The sequence below is a fragment of the Emys orbicularis genome, chromosome 3, assembly GCF_028017835.1.
Source record: "Emys orbicularis isolate rEmyOrb1 chromosome 3, rEmyOrb1.hap1, whole genome shotgun sequence".
Lineage (NCBI taxonomy): Eukaryota > Metazoa > Chordata > Testudines > Emydidae > Emys > Emys orbicularis.
The window spans coordinates 142,773,841-142,790,337 of NC_088685.1; the positions used below are offsets into that span (position 1 = coordinate 142,773,841).

General features: G+C 42.3%; 1 protein-coding gene across 1 annotated transcript in view; it reads right to left on the reverse strand.

Annotated features, from left to right (window-relative positions):
- The window catches only part of CEP170 (centrosomal protein 170), a 195,426-nt gene that overhangs the window by 150,890 nt on the left and 28,039 nt on the right, over positions 1-16,497 (reverse strand). Inside the window, exon 2 of the mRNA XM_065401011.1 lies at positions 1,054-1,199. Coding sequence (XP_065257083.1) covers positions 1,054-1,158 — 105 coding nt within the window. The 5' untranslated portion in view covers positions 1,159-1,199. The remainder of the gene's footprint in view (positions 1-1,053; positions 1,200-16,497) is intronic.

Genomic DNA, 16,497 nt, shown 5'->3' on the forward strand with positions numbered 1-16,497 from the left:
CTTGTCCTGTTACGTATCTCGTAAATCACCCAGGGCCCTACCCTTTAAAATGTTCTAACATCCCCTCCCCCTCTCAAAAAAAATCTCTCTTCTTACAACAGCCTTTTATACAAGATAAAGTAGGGCACATATATCTGCCATTAGTGTACACAATGGGTTCTTTATGAGGTATGAAAAAGCCAGAACGTAACCTACTGGTAGTATTGTTCATAATGACTACACATACAAGATAGATTTTCAAAAGTGCTTTTTGCACTGGAGATTTTGATATGTTCATTAATGGCTGCATTAAAAACTATTGTTTTATTGAATAAATACAAATCTCAAATGCATTCAGTCTAAACCAAGTACATCCCTGTTGTAATAGCTAGCCTTGCCTTTTATTGTTTTTGGACAAAATGCAGTAGAGAGTTTAAGAGAGTAGTCATGATAAATAAAAAGTAATATCTCTGCTTTATATTTTAAAATTTTTCTTACTAACCCCCCTTTTAAATACTGTCAGGAAGATCAAGTAAGATACTTACAAAGTGTTTCAGGCCCAGATTCTGAAAACACATAAATGCTTAAACTTTACTACCATGAGTAATCCCTCTGCAGCTAAGAAGACTATTCGTGGTAATAAAATTAAGCACATGCATGTTTGGGAGCTCAGGGACTAAGAGAAGAAGCTATTCAGGTAACAGTTGCAACACCCCAAAAGCAGCGGCAGGAGTCCCTGGGGTGGCGGGGGTCCCCACTGCCGCCTGCAGCGCTGGCTGAAATCATGGAGGTCTTTGGAAGTCATGCATTTTGTGACTTCTGTTACCTCGTGACTAAATCGCAGCCTTCACAATCACTATTCAGAAACTACAACAAACAGCAGTACATTCATATTAACCATTTTCCTACATGAGGAATGCAAAAGATTAGATCAATTAAAACTGCTGGCAAGATCTAGAAATGGAGAGTCCAAAAAACTGAACAGCTGGCAAACTTAATTCTCAAAAGGAATATAAATCTAGTGTATTAAATCCAAATTTTGAACAGTTACACGTGGAAGGCTGATGCAATTACCTGCAACATCAGCTCACAGTCATCTCTTCCAACAAAAATCATCTCTCGTGGCAGCCTGTGGCGGGTGCCTCCACTGCTCACCAAAAACCAGGATGTTAAGCTCATTTTCTGCTTAGCTGCTAAGTCCTTGGCAAAGCTACGTCATCCTACAGCAAGACAGACAGAGAGGGAGAGAGAAATCCATTTAGTTATTTTTAGCTATAGCTCCTACTCAGCAACTGCTGTGAGCAGCATATATAAGGAATCTGAAAAAAGCAGTTCTCAAGAGCATGTATATTTCCCAATGGATTGAATCCAGATGTCATGGGAAGTGACACAGACTACTGGATTTACATAAAATCTGAGGGCTTTGGTTCATGTAACTAGACACATTCAATTGAATAGGAAGGCCTATTCAAAATAAATCAGTAGCTAGTTAAATAAGCAATGCCTGAGTCACGTTTTCAGAAAGCTTTTAACATCTAACTGCTTATTACAAAGGAAATTAATACATTAATGTCACATTTGCACCATCAACAAAAGACAAGATTAGATACATTCTCTTTCAGAGGAGAAATGAATGTAAGTAGTTTTTATGAATCCATCTGTCTGAATATCAAACAGTACAGTTTCATTTCCCCAAAAAACAAATTATAAAGAGAATTAAAAATGGAAAGAAACTGTAGGAATATTTAACTGTGCCCTTTCCTAGTAATCTGAAATTAAACAGTCCCAACAAAAATGTATTAGTTATTTGCTCTTCATTTGAGAAATTTAAAAGCAGCCATTACTAGAACACATCTTTCAAATGCAAGTTTAATTTATAATGAATCCTCAAGACACTTTATAAAAAGATAATTATTAAAAACCAAATCAAACAAAAAATATTAAAAGCTTTAATAGTCCTGAAGCATGGTTACTAAAATATTTATATAGTCACTTGATTCATCAATGGACAGTCTAGGATATAGGGCATTAAAAGTTTCTTCAGATGAAGAAAAATACAGCCATTAAATACCTTGAGAGTTTGAAAATTAATACACAATTTAATGGGGAGGAGGGCACCAATGTGAGCAGCTACTGGATAATAGACAAAGATTTAATTAGGAGCACCCACAAAAAAGCCTTCAGTAGTCGAGTCTTGGAAAAATTAAAGTATTTATCAAGCATTCCAAGTCTCTTATTAAAAAAATAATAATAATGTAGCAGCCAGACAATATTCCAGAAATATTCTAGTTGATAGAATATCTAGTAAGATAGTCTAGTTGTGAAAACTGAGAATAAATCCACTGACAAAGATCTATGTCAATACAGCACCAACATTCCTTTCATTAGGAGAGGGTCTCAATAGGAGTTGCCAACCTGAGAGCCCCAACTCAACAATCAAACAACTGGCATTTTTGGTTTGGTTCTAGATTTCATAAAATTATGTGAAATTGATATCTGTATCACATTTCAAAGTGGCAAACTCAACCTGACAAATGGATGGAGTTTGCAGCAGATCATGACATCATCTGCTTAACAACAAAAATGCAGTGTAGAATGTAAAGACAAAGAGTAACATGTAAATGTAGAATAATAATACGGTCCCAGCAATGATCCAGGAGGCAAACTACAACACGAAGTAGAGACAGGTTTCAAAGTAGCAGCCGTGTTAGTCTGTATCCGCAAAAAGAACAGGGAGTACTTGTGGCACCTTAGAGACTAACAAATTTATTTCAGCATAAGCTTTGTAGCCCACGAAAGCTTATGCTGAAATAAATTTGTTAGTCTCTAAGGTGCCACAAGTACTCCTGTTCTTTTTACGAAGTAGAGAGAGACTTTGATCTGAATTGAGGCATGGTAATCTCTGATGTTAATAGGAATGAAGCAAGGTCAAAGCTGTATCTGACAGCCCAACAACAGAGCATAAATGCGTTGAAGGGTAATCATGGCTGATGCTAAAAACGGAAAAAACTAGTCTGTGAGCTCTACATCTGGATTGGTAGTTTTTATACAAGTCAAATCGAACTTATTAGGAATTGGCTAAAATTTATACATAGCTTCCATTGCTATAGGTTTCTTTAGCAAATAAACTAAAGATGTTTTAATACAGTGAGTGTCTATACCAAGGTATTCTTGTATTCAGAGATGCAGGTCACAGAATATAGAATTAGCTTTCCATAGGTTCTACCATATCAGATATTTTTAAAACAAGAATGTTTCCAATTAATGTTCTCCCAGTGAATGCAAATAGTATGGGTAAATTTACCCTACAGAACAGAAAATACGAATAAAATTGTTTCAGTGTGACAAAACATATCAAACATCTACAGAGAAGAAAATTTCATAAATAAAAACCTGCAGAAATCACATGTATTATGTTTTGGTTAGCGGTTCACTAAAATAACAGTTTATTTTTCTGAGAGACAACTAAGTTAACCTGATTTTACTTTCTAGCTTTTAAATCTTACATTTTTGTTTTGTTCCGACTGCAAATGTACTGCATTCATAATCATAAACTATCTAGTTCAATGTATTTCTTACTGCTTTTACTCTGCTCCTTTTAATCTTCCATCTGCTTACTGCTATAAAATTTGGGGGTTTGTTTTGTTGCTCTAATTTGAATATCCAGCTCAAACTGGTACCCAATGAAATTTTATTTAAAAAAGAAGTTTCAATCCAAATACCTTATTTGGCATATCTAGATTTTAACACCAATAAGAAAAATAACAATTTTGATTTTTAGAATACAGACATTAACAATTAGGTCAGCAACAGCCATGTCACAAACAACCCAGCAAACTATAAATATTGACAGTGAACAGAATAAATTAAGGTAGCTGAAAAAGATCTTAAATATTTATCGTTCTGAGCTATCATTGCACTGCTTGGCAGCACATTTATAGTTAAGGGCCTGTCAGCATTACCATCAAACAATGCTAGCGTTGTTTCAAACAGCACTGACTGAATTGTGACAAATCATCAATCCTGATGCATATTTTAATTTTAAAATATTCTTTAGAACAAACCAGTATCTTTGATCAATGGGGCTATACAGACAAATCTAGCATTTCAAAACACATTGAAAATCTAGAAAGCAGCAGCAATAGGTTATGTTTTAATAACTTTAGAGCATTGATATGCCCTATATAGTTTTAATTTCATATTCAAATATTTTAAATTAAGCATATATATATTTTGCATACAATTAAATTATGTACAGCAGGCATCATGAAAGCTATCAGTATTTTTGAATCTGTTTTGTTCCTGTAATTTTACAACATTATATTAGGTAAATACCTTGCCTGTAGTACACAGACTATGATTTTAAAAGATCACAGGCCAAGAAAATGGGGTGAGCATTCCACCTTTAAATCACCCCATTGTTTCAGATATTACAGTTCTTCTGGTTCTTTATCAGCCTACTGTACATTCATAATGAGTTGCAATATCTAGCCACTGCGGTCAGACTACAGGATAGAATGGTAATTGTAACTTTGGATTTCCTTGCTTTTGTAAATTTGTGTTAATTTCCAACCGGGGAACTAAAAAACAACTACATTATATAATAATGCAAAATTGAATACAGATATGAATTAATTTTACTGAAATTCTTACAGATACTAAAGTGAACATTTCAAGTCTATGAAGAATGCAAACTGCACATGGAATTTCAATTTTATTTGCATCTTACACTAAAGAAAACTCCACTTTGCTATAATAAAGCAAAATTGTTTTCAAGACCAGCAAACAAATTTTAAATAGTACATAAAATTCAATATATCCATTGATCTTGCATTATATTGCTTACTTTAAATAAGTTGGTGTACAATTCACAGTTGAAGATTTCCTGATGTTGGGAGGAAAGCTTAATTCTGGGTAATTATAAAACTGTAATAAATTTCATCATAGCCAAGTTTTCAGACTTTTGTTGTAGTTATGAAATGTTTTCTCTGTCTGGAGAGGAAACAGTGTTTTGTAGTTCAAGAGCTATGAATTTTGGAAACTTATTCTGCAGTCTATAAGTATCAACAAATTTATTATACTCACAGTTGTGTCAAACAGATGATGCACCAGCTGGGAAACTAGCTACAACATCTATATAATGTAATTAAATTCTAAGAACTGGAGCCCTGCATTCTGCAGCCAAGAGGTGGGTGTAACCCAATTCTGATATATCTACAGATGCCTTGCCAAGATGATGATTTTGATATGTTAAAATGACATCACTATAAGGAAAGCCTTAATTTTAATAATTAAGTATTAATCTCAGACAGTTGGAGCAATTAGCCTACATTTTTATAGTTGCCCATGGCTAGCAATAACCAACTGATTTATGCAATCAGATAAGTAGTGAATGTAAGATTGGGGCTCTGGGGAGCAAACACACACCATGCTTAGCTTTAAGCATGCAAGTAGTCCCACTCCATGATTTCCAGTGGGATTGCTCTTGAAATTAAAACATGTGACTAAATGTTTGCAGGATCAAGGCCTACAATTTTACTGGTCTTCTCATATAAGCTGAGTATCAGTAATACAATTTTGTAAATATTTTTTTAAAAGAAACTTCTTAGAAAATATACAACCAGTTACCACCACTAATGCATATGATTTAGATGGTGCTGGTAATGCTGTCTATCCAACATTTCCCTCCTTTTAGACCCCATTTACAGTTGCTTATGACTTTGTCAAACTGAAATTTTCCATGTCATGTGTTTGCCTAAGGCTCATTTTATTTATTTATTTATTAAATTTCAGCAAAAGCTGTTCTGCCATTTCTGAAAGTGAGATTAGGGAAAAACACATTGTATTGCTCATCTTAAAAATAAATAAATCTCACAACTGTTATAGTGAGCTCTAGCACCACCATGCTTTGGAGCAGGGAACAAAATTTGTCAGGGGATCATAGTGTTAGGGATTTGCCTTTTCCTATTCATGTGAAAAACGATCTAAACTTGGTCAACTTATAAGCTTTTGAAAAATCTCAGCCTGCACATTCGCAGTAGATACTTGTTTGACAGATAAATTCTTCACCGATTCTTTGCACTGATCATGCTCAAATTTAGGGCTGCTCTGGTTGATCAAGGCTATTCCTGCAGTTGCTGCTCCTGGCCGCTGTGAGATGCTATGGCGCCAAGCACAGGAACTGAGAACAGGGAAACTGTCACTCCTGTGAACAAAGTGCCCACACCGCTGCAATTCAGGCAGCTTGAAGGAGGAAGTTGCCTGACTCGAATGCAGAGGGAACAAGAACCAGACTGGAAATGAGAATCTCTCGAGAAGGATGGGTGGAAACTGAAATCAAGGAACTTGGGGGAGTGGAGATTGGGACAAGGAGCTGGGGGCAAGGAAAAAAACGGAGCTGGGATGGGGACAGAGTGGAAGTAACAGAGGAAGAAAGGGTCAGGTGGATCTCACCACTAGAACACACTCCCCTCAGAACCTGGATTTGAACCCAATTCCTGAGTCTCAATATTCCTTTGCTGTCAGCAAACGTCTGTGACAACCACTGGAAAAGCATGTCTCCTCTCCCTGTATTGCCTGGTCCACGCAAAGGATAACAATCTTCTACTGCTATCAGTTTCTCAGTTAGCTCAAGAAGCAGAAGTCTGTGCTGGGCATATAAAGTTCTAACCCTGCTGATGAGCCACATGGATGTCAATGTGACTCAACATGATGGATTCCCCCTCCCTCCCCACCCTCCCGGTTCGTTTTTCTTTAGAAAAATCTAGGACGTTATACACACAAAGCTTAGTTAAAAGGTTGCTAAGTTTTTGCATATTAAGTTTGCAAAGTCAAGCACTCAAAAGTCAGGAATTGCCAGAATATGGTTTGCCTGTGCAATTGTAATTCAGCCCCCTGGTGTGAATGTATCAGGATACAGACTTTAATTACATGATCACACAATATTTTCCCACAAGAACTCTGGCTCATTTAATAACAAAAGACGCTCAATGAATGTGCATCTTTTCAATATTTTGTTTTCTCCTCATTCAATGTGTGGCTCCATGCTTCAGTTACTGGCCAGTACTCAAACCCTACTCTGGATACAGAATTATTAACTTCCTTATAGACTTTTCTATGGAGCTCATAACTACAGTGTCTGAGTGCTTTACAAATATTAATGAATTTACCTTCACCTAGGATGTAGGAAATTCATGCCCTGCTCCAATGATTACTTATATATAAAAAGAGGAACAGCTTTCATAGGAGAGACTGAGAAAGACCCACGTAAGAATATCTTGTAGTTCAGTGGTTAGAGCACTCTCCTTCAATGTAAGTTCAAATCCCTTCTCCACATCAAACAGAGGGGGAAAACAACCTGTGTCTTCCACCTCCCAAGTGTGTGCCCTAACCACTTAACTACAAGTCATAAGGATGGCACTACCTTCACCTCCTCCCCTTCCCATTTTTGGAAACTAGCCATCTGTTGCTTTTTTTAAAATGCCCAAAATCAAAATGAGAATTTTCAAGTCAGGCTGAACGAAACATTTTCTTTGACCCAACTCAAAATATTTCTGACTTTTATTTACTGAAAGTTTTGAAAAAAAAATTGTTTTTGTTTGACCTGAAATTAAACTTTTTTTATTTTTCGGAATTGCCAGCAAAACTAAAATCCATTATTCACCCAGCTTAGCCTCAAGCACTCAGCAATTCTGCAAATCAGACTCTATGATCTCAAATCAGGCACCTAGAAAATGAGAAACATACCATTCATTGCTACCTGTGAAAAGTTTGGTTTAAGTGACTTGCCCAGCATCACACAGGAATTCTATTTATTTAGTGTTTGCATATTCGCTGAGCCAAGCAATAGCGTTCTTAGTGGCCAAGTGGAGCTCTTGGAGCCCACCGCTGAATTTGGTTAGTGGGCACTCCTTGACAAGATGTATCACTGTTTTATCTGCACTTCAGCTTGGATTGTCTCAAAGACCCCAATGGTGCTGGTTGGCTGCACAGCGGCCTTGCCCAGTACGGAATCAGTTAAAAAGGGTCCACTGATGACGTGGCAGGTTGAAGCCGGGCAGTCATGCAGAAGGATCTGTGACAAGGAACTGATTGATGGTTGATGTTAAGCACCAGTCTTCCCGCCACAGGGACTCAAGTGTCACGTCCTATCATGGCAGCTTTCACCACTGTGGTGTCATAATGAAAGATGTGTAGCTGGTGGACTAAAAAGATTGTTGAACAAGGGCAAGCTTGTGTTGGCATGCACCTTCTCAAGCAGCTTGCTAGCTGCAATCTCCCTCCTGATTTAAGGGGAGCAACGTGGCTCAGAAATGGAAGCCATGAAAGATGAGTTGGTTGGAGAGTTCCTATGATGATGCACATTGTTGAGTTGAGTTACATGTCAAAAAGTTTGGTGTGTGCCGAGCAACTCCATATTGGTGCACAGTACTCTGCTGCTGAATAAGAGATGGCAAGTTTGGAGCATCCGCTCCCCCAAAAGAACCTGACAGTTTGCTAAGAAGGTTGTTGCATGTCTTGTCCTTGGCTACTATCTTGCTCAGGTGGCTTTTGTATGTTTGGTCAAGGGTCATGCCTAAGTAAACTGGGTATGCTTCAGCCTCCGACCATTTATTATGATGTTTAATTCCCTCTTAGCATTGGCATGGTGGAGGCGAAATGTGCAGCAATGGATCAGCGTTCTTGTAGTGCCACGTGTCAGTATCCGGCACAGTCCAGGGAAGCTAATGATCCTCCTAGCACATCAAATTCCGCAAGCTCATACTTGAAGAATCCCGGTATCGCCATCGGGATCACACTCTAACTCTTACAACTCAATCTTGAGGGTTTATCAACATCCAAGTGATATTTAATCAGGAATTCTATGACAGAGGCAGAGGCAGAATCCAATTCTCCAGGGCAGCATTCAACTGACCTAAACATTACACTGGCCTTTCTGTTCCTGCAGTTTTCTGCCTCATTCACTCCATGGTTTTCAGCTTCTGCAACAAATGAGGCAGGTGTCCTACAGACAGACTCCACAGCCCTGATTTATACCTAGAGCAAGTTCATCCTGTGCACTGAATAAGGAAGGGGTCCTGTGGAAAAAATAGTATGTGATCATGTAATTAAAGACTGTCATAATGCATATGCACTGTGGGGAGGGGAGTGGAATTAAAAATGTACACGCAACCTAAATTCATTAATTTCCTAACTTTGGAGTCCTTGACTTTTCAAATTTAACATTTTTTAACATGGTTTTTGTGTGTGTACTATACTGTAAACATTTGAATGGGAAAAATTGTTCCTGAAGAGAAAATGAAGTAGACTAGGTGCACCAAGAAAAGAGAGAGAGATGGATTAATATCTCTATTAGATAGTAACAGAGGGTCCTGTGGCACTTTTAAGACTAACAGAAGTATTAGGAGCATAAGCTTTCGTGGGTAAGAACCTCACTTCTTCAGATGCACTTCTTGCAATACATACTTCTATTAGATAGAACACTCCTGACCATTTCTGATGTTAAAAAAACCAACAACTCATGAATTTTCTTTTTCTGGCCACCTCCCTTCTTCCCCCAGATAATTAGTTTTTAAAGCTGCAGCAGAAAAGTTAATTATGATCATGTTTCCAGTGTTTTAAATTTAAAATGTATTTTACAGTGTTGCTGTTTTGGAAGTATCCTTAATGTGCTTTCCTGAAACCAAAGTACCTTTGATCCCTCTTAGCCATAACAAGAGAATGTTAATGTTTCAGTTGGAGGGAAATTTCAATTTATTACATTGCTGATAAAAATATTCTATTTTGTTTGAATGAAATACTTAGGGGTTTTCTTTCTGATGCCTCTATGATGTTACAGTCCCATTAGACCATTTGATCACTGTTTTCAACAGACAGGAAATAGGAAATAGTTATAAAACTAGCTTATATTTAAGTCGAACAAAAAACATTGGTTACGTACATACACAGATTTTTAAACAAATTTTACCACATGCATATTACAAAAGGTAAAATGTATTCTACATATAACAGGAACATCTATATATAACTTCAAAAATCAACGAAAACAGATTACTTTTCCTTACCTAAGCCTATGTCTTACAAGGAGACTCACTAATAGCCTCTCACAGAGCCATAAGTCATCTAAGAGGCATCACTTGGTATACCTTCACACTCCTTGTGGAATTTGCAATGCTCCCTTTTAAGTCTTTCAGGTTATTTCACGAGAGACATAATTTGAGACTACAACCTCACTCAGATGATTCAGGAGCACCCGTTATCTCTTATTCACTCTTTAAAACACACAGAGTCAGAAAACCAAACATTTATTTGTTTGGGCTTCCAGTTCCCTACCTAGTTTGGGAGCACTCAGTCTTGATATAAACAGTTCACAAAACGTGCATCCATGTTTGTAGATGGAACAGAACATGCATCTACATTTGGACAGGCACAATAAACCATTCTTCAGGTTCTATGGCAACTGACTGGAATGATCTTACATCACATATTGGGTATGAGGAAAAGTCTACAAAAGTCTTAGAGTAGGAGTTTCTCATCTGACAGTGCTGAGGAGCTGGCAGGAGATGAAAATGCCTCAGAAAAGCAAGTGACATTTTGGGCTAATGATTATGCACCCTAAAATAATGCACCCTGAGACAACAGTGCTCAGAGGGGAAATGCAGAACCTTTCACCTTGGCCCTTATGCACCAAGCAACTGAGGGCAGATCTACCCAAACACTGCAGCAGTGCCACTGTAGAGCTTCAATGAAGATGCTACCTACACTGACAGGAAGGCTTCTCCCATCAGCGTAGATATTCCACTTCTGTGAGAGGTGGTAGCTATGTCGACGGGAGAAGCCCACCCATCAATACAGCACTGCCTACACAAAGGGTTAGGTCAGTAAAACTATGTTGCTCGGGGTATTGATTTTTCACACCAAAGAGTGATGTAGTTATACCGACATAAGTTTATAGTGTAGACCTGGCCTAAGAGTGCCCATAAAGGGTGATGAAGGACCCAAAATAATGGGGTATAAAATCTATTGCATTATAAAGCAAATAAGTTATGTTTGGAAAAAGCAAAATTCCTTTCTAGCATAGCACAGAAGAAAATGTTACCCAGATGGAAAAAGTAACTAGAAGTTTTATACCAGACCAATTATTTGTCTTTATTCATAAACAGGACAACTCCTGCTGTTTGTTTCATCCTGTAGATTTTGTCTCTTGTAGATTTTACAATTTCTCATGTGCACCTGACTCAGTATGCAAATAGCCATACAGCGTGAGACATACAATACCCAATGCACAAATGGCCAGACAGGAAGATAGGTGTCAGTTACCTTCTGCCTGAAAGGAAAATCTCTTAAATATGTCAACATCTGGTGACCTGCCTTAACTCTAAGACCTTTCGATACATAACTCCTTAAATACTATCCAAACTAAGATTTCACAATGATTATGATGACCAGTAGGCTACTGGCTCTCGGTAGAGACCTCACATGCCACCCTTGATGAACTATTATGCAGGTATCTGATGCAGGGGATCCCGATAAAACTCTATGCACACCCTGTGCCTTCTGCCAGTTGGCACCAAGGGGTCCCGGGGTCACAGGGTGCCACAGGGGCTGAGATAAACCAAAGACTATTCAGATTTCCCCAGCTCTTGGCTGTGACAGGGATGGATACCCTAAGGGTAAGTCTACACTACGAGAGTAGTTCGATTTTACTTAAATCGAATATGTGGAATCGATATTACAAAGTTGAACGTGTGTATCCACACTAAGGACAGTAATTCGACTTTGTGAGTCCACACTAAGGGGGCAAACGTCGACATTGGAAGCGGTGCACTGTGGGCAGCTATCCCACAGTTCCCGCAGTCCCCGCTGCCCCTTGGAATTCTGGGTCGAGCCCCCAATGCCTGCTGGGGGAAAAAATGTGTCGAGGGTGGTTTTGGGTAACTGTCGTCATCCAACCATCACTCCCGCCCTCCCTCCCTGAAAGCGCCGGCGGGCAATCATTTCATTTCGCGCGCTTTTCTGGTGAGTGACGGCGCGGACGCCACAGCACTGCGAGCATGGAGCCCGCTGCGACCATCGCTGCAGTTATGGCCGTTGTCAACACCTCGCACCTTATCGTCCACCTTTTCCAGAGGCAGATGCTGAGAAATCGGGCGAGGAGGTTACGGCATCGCGGTGAGGACATTAAGTCTGAGAGTGGCACAGACCTCTCGCAAAGCACGGGACCCAGCACCGTGAACATCATGGTGGCAATGGGTCATGTTGACGCTGTGGAACGGCGATTCTGGGCCCGGGAAACAAGCACGGACTGGTGGGACCGCATAGTGCTGCAGGTCTGGGATGAATCACAGTGGCTGCGAAACTTTCGGATGCGGAAGGGAACTTTCCTGGAACTTTGTGAGCTGCTGTCCCCTGCCCTGAAGCGCAAGGACACCCGGATGCGAGCAGCCCTGACTGTCCAGAAGCGAGTGGCCATAGCCCTCTGGAAGCTTGCAACGCCGGACAGCTACCGGTCAGTCGCGAACCACTTTGGCGTGGGCAAATCTACCGTGGGGGTTGCTGTGATGCAAGTAGCCAACGCAATCGTTGAGCTACTGCTGTCAAAGGTAGTGACCCTTGGAAACGTGCAGGTCATCATAGAAGGCTTCGCCGCGATGGGATTCCCAAACTGCGGTGGGGCTATAGATGGAACTCACATCCCTATCCTGGGACCGGACCACCAGGCCAGCCAGTACATTAGCCGAAAGGGCTACTTTTCAATGGTGCTGCAAGCACTGGTGGACCATAGGGGACGTTTTACAAACATCAACGTCGGATGGCCGGGCAAGGTTCATGACGCTCGTGTTTTCAGGAACTCTGGTCTGTTTAGACGGCTGCAGGAAGGTATTTACTTCCCGGACCACAAAATAACTCTTGGGGATGTGGAGATGCCTATAGTCATCCTCGGGGACCCAGCCTACCCGCTAATGCCCTGGCTCATGAAGCCCTATACAGGCGCCCTGGACACTGAAAAAGAACTCTTCAACTACCGGCTGAGCAAGTGCAGAATGGTGGTGGAGTGTGCTTTTGGACGTCTCAAGGGGAGATGGAGAAGCTTACTGACTCGCTCTGATCTCAGCGAAACCAATATCCCCATTGTTATTGCAGCTTGCTGTGTGCTCCACAATCTCTGTGAGAGCAAGGGGGAGACCTTTATAGCGGGGTGGGAGGTTGAGGCAAATAGCCTGGCTGCTGATTACGCCCAGCCAGACAGCCGTGCGATTAGAAGAGCCCAGCGGGACGCGCTGTGCATCCGGGAGGCTTTGAAAGCTAGGTTCCTCAGTGAGCAGGGTAACCTGTGACTATTAACTTTGTTTAAAGAGAAGCTGAACCTGCCCCCGTTTCTTTACCCAGTTTATGTTGACTATCCTCTGCAGCTACATACCCCGTTCACCCTGTCACCCCCCTTCCAACACACGTTTAAAAATAAAATAAATGGAACTTCGTTAATGAACACCGTTGTCTTTATTACGGGTTTCGCGGTAAAGGTTTGAAACTGGGACGCAGACTGTGGTGGGGAGCGGGCGTAGTGATGGAAAGAACGCTTATAAACTCGAGGAATGACAGGCTCCTGCTCCTAGAGCGGTCCGCAGTGCTGGACTGGTTGTTTCAACGGAGCCTGCCACCCCTCCTTTTCGGGATTCTGTGCGTGGGAGCTATGTCACTTTGTGGCGGGGGAGGACCCTGCTGCGTGGCTCTGTGATCCAGGATAAGGACTGCTGCATAATATCTCTAACCGCCCTCCCCTGCCACAAACTCACATAGCCCCCTCACACACAGAACATAAAAACCACCTCCCAGACTGACCAGGGTGCCTAGTGACTGCAATGTGTGTGTGACCTGCTGCTGAACATGCCCCCCTGTCTGCACCCTGGTAAAGGTGCCTGTCCTGTCCAATTACCAATCCCCTTCCCCCCCTTCAAACACACTGTCCTCTAAAAGAACATGATGGAAACAGTAATTAAAAGAAACGTATTTTTTATTAGCAACTAAACAGTTAGGGGATGAAACTGGGCCAGGGGCTTGGGTCACGTGGGAAGGAAAGGACTTATCAAATTTTGGGGAATGAGAGCCTTCTGTTACTTGAGCAGTCTGCAGGGGTGGAGTGACAGTGTTCACGGCCCCTGCTGCCCCTCCTTCTAGGGACTTTGGGTGAGGGGGGTATGGGACTTTGTGGCGGGGGAGGGCGGTTAGAGAGAGACTGCAGCGGGGCTCTGTCCTCCTGCCTCCGGTCCTGCAGAACATCCACAAGGCGCCGGAGTGTGTCCGTTTGCTCCCTCATTAGTCCAAGCAGCGTTTGAGTCGCCTGCTGGTCTTCCTGACTCCACCTCTCCTCCCGTTCAATGTGTGATCGATGGATTTGGAACATGTTCTCCCTCCACTGGGTCTGCTGCGCCGCCTCGGCTCGGGAGCAGCCCATAAGTTCTGAGAACATGTCATCCCGTGTCCTTTTCTTTCTACACCTAATCTGCGCCAGCCTCTGGGAGGGGAATGCCAAGGTAGGTCGGGAGACAGTTGCAGCTGTGGGATGTGAAAAAAGGAGTGAATTCCTCACAAAGATAATTTTTTGTGAACAATGAACATAGTCTTTCTCTGTGAAGAAGACCATGCACAGCACCTATCACATGCGCACTCAGGACAAGGTCGAATTTTCGGCCTTCGCATTCAGTGCCTGGGGTCTTGCACTGGAGATCAGAGAAGCGGGGCAGGACAGCGGAATTCGGGTAGCAGGCTGACATGGTAAGCCGTAGACTTTTGGCTGCTTAAAACTTAAATTATAGCAGTGCCCTCCTTTCACATTCAAAGCAATGCTCCTAGCGTTGGCCAGTTCCTGCTGCCGGCAATCCGGCAAGCATGAACTCTGCCCCTGTCCCACCCCCTCGTTGCTGTCCCCGGGAAAGATCCCTGTATGCTGCCCCTCTCCCGCCTCCACCGCGTGGCTGTAAACCGCCGGTTACAGTTCTGTAAAGGAACAGGCTAGCAGTCCCAACAGTAACATTCCCCTAATTCAAAGCAGGTCACCATGAGCGACATCACTCTGCTAAGGATTTCTGGGACAGAGAAAGACCGCATGCTGCGTGAAAGCCAGCAAAAACCAGGGCCGTATGCCGCCATGCTCTGCAAGGCAATGATCCCGGAGTACTTGATGATAGCCTGGCGTGGAAAAGTTTCCTACCACGGAGGACCCAATAAGGCCGCTCTCCCCAGGAACCTCATGCAAAGGCTTTCCAATTACCTCCAGGAGAGCTTCGTGGACATGTCCCATGAGGATTTTAGCTCTATCCCCGGACATATAGACCTTTTCCAGTAGCTGCACTGGCAAGGACTAAAAAGTAGAGCGCCTAGGGCAAACTAATCATCATAAACCGGACATTGTTTGATTCTTTTGCAGTAGTTGCACTGCCAAGGACTAAAACGTTAAGCGCCTAGGGCAAACTAATCATGAAAAACCCATTGTTAATATTGTTAATATTCCTGTTCTGTTCAAAATAAATGTTTACATGTTTTAAACACTTACCAACTGATCCTTCCCCTGATTCTGGCTCCGGGTTAACGCCTGGGGACGGTTGGTAGGGGATCTCTGTGAGGGTGATGAAGAGATCCTGGCTGTCGGGGAAATCAGCGTTGTAAGCGCTGTCGACTGCCTCGTCCTCCTCATCTCCTTCCTCATCTTCCCCGTCCGCTAACATCTCCGAGGAAGCGGCCCTCGACAATATCCCATCCTCAGAGTCCACGGTCAGTGGTGGGGTAGTGGTGGCGGCCGCACCTAGGATGGAATGCAGTGCCTCGTAGAAACGGCATGTCTGGGGCTGGGAACCGGAGCGTCCGTTTGCCTCTTTGGTCTTCTGGTAGCCTTGTCTCAGCTCCTTGATTTTCACGCGGCACTGCGTTGCATCCCGGCTGTATCCTCTCTCTGTCATGGCTTTTGAGATCTTCTCGTAGATCTTTGCGTTACGTCTTTTCGAGCGCAGCTCCGAAAGCACGGACTCATCGCCCCACACAGCGATCAGATCCAAGACTTCCTGATCAGTCCATGCTGGGGCCCTCTTTCTATTCTGGGATTGCATGGTCACCTCTGCTGGAGAGCTCTGCATCGTTGCCGGTGCTGCTGAGCTCGCCACGATGTCCAAACAGGAAATGAGATTCAAACTGGCCAGACAGGAAAAGGAATTCAAATTTTCCCGGGGCTTTTCCTGTGTGGCTGGTCAAAGCATCCGAGCTCGTACTGCTGTCCAGAGCGTCAACAGAGTGGTGCACTGTGGGATAGCTCCCAGAGCTATTAGCGTCGATTTCCATCCACACCTACCCTAATTCGACATGGCCATGTCGAATTTAGCGCTACTCCCCTCGTTGGGGAGGAGTATAGAAATCGAATTTAAGAGACCTCTATGTCGAACTAAATAGCTTTGTTGTGTGGACGGGTGCAGGGTTAATTCGATTTAACGCTGCTAAATTCGACATAACCTCCTAGTGTAGACCAGG